Source organism: Nematolebias whitei, chromosome 7 (genome assembly GCF_014905685.2).
Source record: "Nematolebias whitei isolate Nwh7 chromosome 7, NemWhi1, whole genome shotgun sequence".
Taxonomy (NCBI): Eukaryota; Metazoa; Chordata; class Actinopteri; order Cyprinodontiformes; family Rivulidae; genus Nematolebias; species Nematolebias whitei.
In genome coordinates, this window is record NC_056504.1 from 32,041,431 (window position 1) to 32,049,950 (window position 8,520).

Genomic DNA, 8,520 nt, shown 5'->3' on the forward strand with positions numbered 1-8,520 from the left:
TGTGTGTGTGTGTGTGTGTGTGTGTGTGTGTGTGTGTGTGTGTGTGTTCTTCACGTATGTGCCATAGAGAATCTAGCCTTATTTATTAATTTTGTTGCAACAAAAGTCGTTGCATGATTCAGTTCTCTGTTTCAGTCATATGGTAGAAACATGCAGTTAAATTATCAAAATGTATTTTGGCTGACAAGGTTGTGTTAAAACTTATTTGAAGGGAGTCTGTGCACAATGCGTTTAAAACACTACCATGTGTTGGTCTAATACAGTCAGTGTATACACAGTGTATCGTGTGGCCTCCAACTGAGTCTTTGTGCATCTGTTTTTCACTCTCTTACAGTCTCCTGCCGTGAAGGAGGTGCTGAAGGATCAAGATGGCAGAAAAGGCCTGATTGCAGCCATCTGTGCAGGTACAGCTTGTGAAAACAAAGTAGCCATAATTATACACAACCATCCTTGTTATACATCCTCTAATAGATTTGTCTGTATCGGGTTTAAATATGATGCAACCTCAAAATTGACAACCGTGTTTTATTTCTTTATGGAATTTATGGAATTTCACACATGGCATGGAAAGGGTTTATCAAATCACATGCACATTACAGGAAAGTGACTCAGGGCTTAGACTGCATATTCAAATATTATTTGAGGGTATCATGTACAAACCGGATTCCAAAAAAGTTGGGACACTAAACAAATTGTGAATAAAAACTGAATGCAATGATGTGCAGGTGCCAACATCTAATATTATATTCAGAATAAAACTCAAATCACAGATCAAAAGTTTAAACTGAGAGAATGTATCATTTTAATGGAAAAATATGTTGTTTCCAAATTTCATGGCGTCAACAAATCCCCAAAAAGTTGGGACAAGTCCATTTTTACCACTGTGTGGCATCACCCCTTCTTCAGACAACACTCATCAGACGTCTGGGGAGTTTCTCAAGTTTAGAAATAGGAATGCTCTCCCATTCATGTCTAATACAGGCCTCTAACTGTTCAATCATCTTGGGCCTTCTTTGTCGCACCTTCCTCTTTATGATGCGCCAAATGTTCTCTATAGGTGAAAGATGTGGACTGCAGGCTGGCCATTTCAGTACCCGGATCCTTCTCCTACGTAGCCATGATGTTGTGATTGCTGCAGAATGTGGTCTGGCATTATGGTGTTGAAAAATGCAGGGTCTTCCCTGAAAGAGATGACGTCTAGATGGGAGCATATGTTGTTCTAGAACCTGAACATAGTTCTCTGCATTAATGGTGCCTTTCCAGACATGCAAGCTGCCCATGCCACAAGTGCTCATGCAACCCCATACCATCAGTGATGCAGGCTTCTGAACGGAGCGTTGATAACAACTTGGGCTATCCTTGGCCTCTCTGGTCCGGATGACATGGCGTCGCAGTGTTCCATAAAGAACTTCAAATCGTGACTCATCTGACCACAGAACAGTCTTCCATTTTGCCACACTCCATTTTAAATGACCCCTGGCCCAGTGCAAACGTCTGAGCTTGTGGAGCTTGCTTAGAAATGGCTTCCTCTTTGCACTGTAGAGTTTCAGCTGGCAACGGCGGTTGGCACAGTGGATTGTGTTCACTGACAATGGTTTCTGGAAGTATTCCTGAGCCCATTCTGTTATTTCCTTGACAGTGGCATTCCTGTTTGAGGTGCAGTGACGTTTAAGGGCCCGGAGATCACGAGCATCCAGTAGAGTTTTATGGCCTTGACCCTTTCGCACAGCGATTGTTCCAGATTCTCTGAATCTTTTGATGATGTTATGCACGGTTGATGATGATAACTTAAGTCTTTGCTATTTTACACTGGGTAACACCATTCTGGTATTGCTGCACTATCTTTCTGCGCAACAATGGTGGAATTGGTGATCCTCTTACCATCTTGGCTTCTGAGAGACACTGACACTCAGAGAAGCTCTTTTTATACCCAATCATGTTGTCAATTGACCTAATTAGTGTTAATTGGTCTTTCAGCTGTTCGTTTTATGCTCAATTTCCTTTTTCCAGCCACTTATTGCTACTTGTCCCAACTTTTTGGGATTTGTTGACACTGTGAAATTTTGAATCAACATATTTTTCCTTTTAAAATGTTACATTTACTCAGATTAAACTTTTGATCTGTCATCTGTTATATTACGAAAAAAAAATTGTCATTTGCCATCTCCACATCATTGCATTCAGTTTTTATTCACAATTTGTTTAGTGTCCCAACTTTTTTGGAATCCGGTTTGTACAAGGTGGAAGAACGATTTAGGAATTACAACTTCATTATGTAAAACTTTTTTTTTTTTTTTTTTATTTTTTTTTTTTTATTAGAGCTTTGAATGTATTTAGGTTAAAAAAAATGCTATTTCATGAACAGGTGAGGGCTATTTACTGTTGACGATTACATTTGATGGTTGTTGCTGTTAGTCCTTAACAGGTCTGTAAAACTAGTCCTAACAGCTTATTTTCTTAAGCACTAAAACTGCTGAATCACCAGTAGAATTTAACTGTGTAAGAGAAACTGATTTGTTTCAATGTTTGTGACCCTTTCTGGCAAAGGCTGCAGTGCAAAACAAGTGGTTGAGGTTTGTGTAAAAAAAAAATAATTAATAAATAAATAAATAATGAGACCCCTTCTACTGACCTTTGTAATTACAACAGAAAATGTAATTAGTAAATAAAAATATTAGGAAAAAAAAAATAGAAAATTAGGGGGAAAAAAACGACGACAACCCAATGGTACCGGTAAATACAATTCCGATCTTGAAGAATTAGTCCATGCATTCGTTATAACTGATGAACTACTCTAACTCGCTTTATGTTGGGATCAGTCAAGCTTCCCTTTCACGTCTCCAGCTCGTCCAGAATGCTGCAGCCCGTCTACTAACAGGAACTTGTAGGTTTGAGCACATTTCACCTGTTCTGTCCTCCCTTCACTGGCTCCCTGTGCTGTCAGAATAGAATTTTAAAGTTCTCCTGCTGACATTTAAGTGCATTAATATAATGCACCCTCACACCTCCGACCTTCTTCATCTTTATGCTCCTTCTCGGGATTTGAGATCATCGGACCAGCTGCTTTTGGTTATACCAAAAACCAAGCTGAAGCTCAGAGGAGATTAGGACCCATCAACATTTGACAGGCCACTCCAGTCTGTTTTTAAGCACTTTGGGAACAGCTTCTGTGTTAAATGTGCTATATAAATAAATCTGACTTGACTTGAATAGCACATATTCTTTGTAATCTACCTTTTTTAAATTGAAGTTTTCTAACAGATATGTTGTCAGAAATAATTATTTGTCTTATAACCTTTTATAATCCATCCATATAATCTTTACCTGCTTCTTCCTTTCCGGGTCACGGGGGTCACTGGTGCCCATATCGATCAGTCACTCCCTGGTCGGCTCACAAGTCCATCATAAGGCCACAACCCTTATATTTTTTTTTAATTGACCGTTTTGGTCTTCTGGCTGTCCTTTCATTTAATTTCCTTTATTTATTACAGCTTAGTCCCACTGAAACACTATTGTCTCATTTGCAAGAGAGACCTGTTATAGAAAAATTAAGAAATGCAATCAATACAATCAATAAAATCAATTCAACTCTAAGTATAAAATATACATATCGATGACTATATAGATTACCTAAAATATACTGACAAATCAGCCCTGGAGTTAAAGTGCATGGCAGTGGATTTAAGGACTTCATGAATATTTTAGGGTCTAGATGTCTTCTGAAATGTGTTTAGCACACACCTTTGCCTCATTTTGGTAAATATGCATTGTGCCCAAATGACACACTTGTAAAGTTTATTTGTAATACTCCAATGTAATTTTAAGTGAAATGTGAATTTGTTTGTTCTTTTAAAGCACACCCAATTCATTTGACAGCTTTTTTTCTTACGTAGAGAAAGGACAAAGAAAAGACATTTTGAATTGGGACATGAGGCCAATACAGCAAATTAGGTTGAAATGTGTCCTAGAAATGACTGAAATTCTCACAGGAATATACTCTTTAATGGAATCAGCAAGGGAGGCATTTACAAAACCTATTATTCTGTCATAACATTAAAGTTATTATAAACTAAAATCGTGATTGGAAAGAACATAATTCTCTTTACATATTCTTATTGCTCGATAATAAAATCATATTCCTCACTGTTGGACCGTTTTATCTCCCAGGCTGATCTCCAGTGGGTGCGGACTTGGAGTAGCTTGGTTTTAACCAGCAGTCTGTTGTCCTGCCAGGGAATAGTGCATTCTTGAAACTGCACAGGAATGCAGCCAAACGAGCGTGATCAATACCTCTCTGTATATTAGCAGTTTTTGGATGCACTCACAGCAGTGCTAGGACATTATCAAAGTTAATGCAGTGGCAGTCTGTGTCCTCAGCCTCTCTCTCTCTCTTTTTTCTCTCCTCCCTTTTCAAAGTGCTGCACACACTTTGGAGAGAGACTGAAATTGTATACTGTGCAAGTGTATTCTTGGAAACAACCGTAAGGTTGAGGACACCTTTTAGGACACAAGTATTATTAGATATTTTGTACATGTGCCACTCGGTTTTTATTTACGCAAATCTACTGTATTTGATGGAATTGTACGGTTTTAAGGTTTCTTTGTGCTGAACTTTAAGGTGGGGCATTCTAATATTTTCTTTTTTGTTGACAACAACATAAGTATGAAAACTAGAAATTGCGCAAGCAAAATAAGTTTGTCTTACTTAATATAACAGCTAAAATAAAAAGAAATTAAAACCTTAAACAACTTTGCCCTTTCTCAGGTCCCACTGCTCTTTTGGCACATGGAATAGGCTATGGCAGCACAGTCACTACACATCCTGCCATGAAGGAGATGATGATGGTTGACGGTAAAAAAATATATATATTTTTGTACCATCAATGGTTTTAAATCTGCTTAAGGAGTAGTACATCAGTAAGAATTGTAACTACTTGTGACACGCAGCAGATGGTGCTGTTCAAGCATTTAGTTTGCCTGTGGAGAATCATTCCAGTGTAGCTGGATAGCACAGCATTTGGAGGTAAAGCAGGAATTTGACAGAACATGCTAGAACCAAGTCTGTTCAGATGATCCCAGTTTGTGTTTATACTGCACGTGCTTCAAGTACTCTGACTCCTGTAGTTTCTTTTGCTCTTTCTTTTTTTAGACCACTATAAATATTCAGAGGCCCGAGTGCAGAAGGATGGCCATTACATCACCAGCCGTGGGCCAGGAACCAGCTTTGAGTTCGCCCTGACGATTGTAGAGGAACTCATGGGGGCTGAGGTTGCAGCTCAAGTCAAGGCTCCTCTTATTATGAAAGACTGATGGTTCACTTGTAATCCTGTAAGCTGCACTGCCCAGTATAACGCTCTGGAAAAACTGAGACAGCTGGTATAGATTGGCTTTAGCTGAAAGGAATGGTAACAAATTATTTTTCTATCAGACACGAGTCTTGATTTTTATTTTATTTTTTTTCATTACACTGGTTACAAACCATCTCAAAAGTCACTTTAACCATGAAAATGTGGTGTGGAAATTTATTAAAGAGGCTTTAGTTCATGAACCACCGCCTCCTTTTTTTTTTTTTTCTCTCCCATCGTCAGTGACACTATGACACCTTCTACTGTACTTGTCTAAGATTGCCAGTTTTCTGAATTCTAATAAAAGGAATATGGACTGGACAGGTTGGAGCAGGCTGTTGGTACAATTTATTTTTTTTTAAACCTTCATTTTACCAGGAAGAAATTCATTGAGATAATTAATCTCTTTTACAAGGCTGTTCTGGGCAAAAATACTGAGCTGTGAGATGCTGTTTCTGCTAACTGGGAAATGGAAATTGAACATTTACCAAACACAATGTTACAGTAAATTAACAGGAATTAGTGTCAAGCTTAGCTGCTTTTAGCTACCCTTTTGCTGCTTTTTTGCTAGCTAGCTTTTAGCTTCTGACTAATTAAAAGCTAATAGTAGCTAGTGTTTCCTTTAACATAGACTTCTCCATTAAGATAAGAACTGTATTGATCCTGTGGAAAATTGTTGTGCCAACATGGCACCCCAGACCATCACTGACTGTGGGTGCTTCACACTGGACTTCTGGCATTTTGGCATTTCCTTCTCCCCAGTCTTCCTCCAGACTCTGGCACCTTGATTTCCGAATGACATGCAAAATTTGCTTTCATCTGAAAAAAGTACTTTGGACCACTGAGCAACAGTCCAGTGCTGCTTCTCTGTAGCCCAGGTCAGGTGCTTCTGCCGCTGTTTCTGGTTCAAAAGTGGCTTGACCTGGGGAATGTGTCACCTGTAGCCAATTTCCTGCACACGCCTGTGCACGGTGGCTCTGGATGTTTCTACTCCAGACTCGGTCCACTGCTTCCGCAGGTCCCCCAAGGTCTGGAATCGGCCCTTCTCCACAATCCTCCTCAGGGTCCGGTCACCTCTTCTCGTTGTGCAGCGTTTTCTGTCACACTTTTCCCTTCCCACAGACTTCCCACTGAGGTGCCTTGATACAGCACTCTGGGAACAGCTTATTCGTTCAGCAATTTCTTTCTGTGTCTTACCCTCTTGCTTGAGGGTGTCAATGATGGCCTTCTGGACAGCAGTCAGGTCAGCAGTCTTACCCACGATTGCGGTTTTGAGTAATGAACAAGGCTGGGAGTTTTTAAAAGCCTCAGGAATCTTTTGCAGGTGTTTAGAGTTACGTCGTTGATTCAGATGGTTAGGTTAATAGCTTGTTTAGAGAACCTTTTCATGATATGCTAATTTTTTGGGACAGGCATTTTGGGTTTTCATGAGCTGTATGCCATAATCATCAGTATTAAAACAATTAAAGACCTGAAATATTTCAGTTGGTGTGCAATGAATCTGAAATATATGAAAGTTTCATTTTTATCATTACATTATGGAAAATAATGACCTTTATCACAATATGCTAATTTTTTAAGAAGGACCTGTACAGTGTGACACAGCTGCAGGGGAACGAACAAACAAATGGACGAGTCAGTAACAGGATTCATGTTCCCTCAATTACGTTTCTAATCTATGAACAGCATTTGATTTTTGTTGGTTATCCAGAATAAAAAGGAGATCCAAGTAAAGTCTGCTTTTTGTAACAACTATTATGAAAAATATCCTGATGCTCAATAATGCAGGTAGATACATCAGCAACTGGACAGTAAAAAAAATATATTCAACATTTTCTGCAGCTGCAAACAGCTGTTTTTAACACAGGACATTATGGCAGAGGAACTTTTAGGCAGCTTTAATTGAGATTAAATATGGTGATTAAGTCCATGAGCAGTTTTAAGAAAACACTAAGCTATTTAGTATAAAGAAGGCACAAGTGATGCCTTGGTGCTAAGCTGACACAAGATGAATGTTGCTGGTGCTAAAAGTATTTCCTTTTTTTTTTGTTTGTTTGTTCGTTCCAGAATAACAAATATTTTGCTTGTTAAAAGGGTTAGTTATGTTGTGTAAATTAAAATATACAAAGCTCTCAAGACTCTTTTTATATTCCAGGTTGCAAGACAACAAAACGTTGGTTACATACTGTAACCCTAGATTCTATGAGTATAGGCGTAGCCCTTTAAGGCTGTCGCTGATGGGTTTATCCCGATATGCGAAGCATTGCACTGAAAAATTTAGTCCACGCCCACCTGCTTTGTGGGCCCCACCCGGTTCGTATAAATTACGTTAAGAGCGGGAAATCGGCTCCCAAAAAAGCTTTTTTTCAGCCATTTAGGAGCCAGTGAGGCCCGACGCTTAACGATATCGCTCTTGATTTAAAAGAGCTTGTGATGTTTTTAGGCATAAAAGCTGGGTTTGGTCTTAAATCAGCTGAGCTGCCGTCAGCCTGAATTCTGAGACATGACGGAGCAACAGAGAAGGCAGATGAATCACTCACTCTCTTAGCGGATGTTAAAACCAACAGCAGGGCTGTTTAAAGAGACAAGAATTTTAGTGGAACCTGATCCAGAGGCTCAAATGGTGCTTTGATCAGGACCTGCAGGACCAGCGTTAAATCCCACTGTGGAACAAGTGGGTGTGAAACAGGCCTGCATCTCTGTACACCTTTTAGAAAACGCTTCATCAGCGGATGATTAAAAACTGTTCTGTCTCCGAACCCTTCGTGGCAGGAAGAGATGGCTGCAGCGTACGTTTTAATCGTGCTGGACGCCAAATTCCTGTCCATCAGCTGCTGCAGAAAAGACAGCATGCCACCTAATGGACATGAGGTGGCCTCTACACCCTTCTCTCTACACCAGCGCTGAAAAGCTGTCCGCTTTGATGTGTATTGCGCTGTGGTAGATGCAGCACGTGAATCCTGAATTGTGCGCACTACATCCTGTGGGAGACCCATCCTCTCTAAGCGGATCCGTTCAGCGGCCAGACCCACAGGTGCTGGCCTATTTCTGGGTAACTCCTGGTCGCTCCTCCTGCCTGGAGGAGAGCGTCCTCCCTCCACGGCAGTTTCCACGGGCGCCCCACCAGCAGGCGTTGCAGGACTGGGAACCATGGTGCGCTCACGCGTTCGGGGGC

The 8,520-nt window shown here is 40.2% G+C and overlaps 1 protein-coding gene and 1 pseudogene across 1 annotated transcript in view; one reads left to right on the top strand and one right to left on the bottom strand.

Moving 5' to 3' along the window:
* Nucleotides 1–5,381, top strand: part of park7 (parkinson protein 7) — an 8,077-nt gene extending 2,696 nt beyond the window's left edge. Inside the window, exons 4-6 of the mRNA XM_037679399.1 lie at nt 335–404; nt 4,766–4,852; nt 5,150–5,381. Coding sequence (XP_037535327.1) covers nt 335–404; nt 4,766–4,852; nt 5,150–5,310 — 318 coding nt within the window. The 3' untranslated portion in view covers nt 5,311–5,381. The remainder of the gene's footprint in view (nt 1–334; nt 405–4,765; nt 4,853–5,149) is intronic.
* The window catches only part of LOC119412772, a 16,162-nt pseudogene that overhangs the window by 5,910 nt on the left and 1,732 nt on the right, over nt 1–8,520 (bottom strand).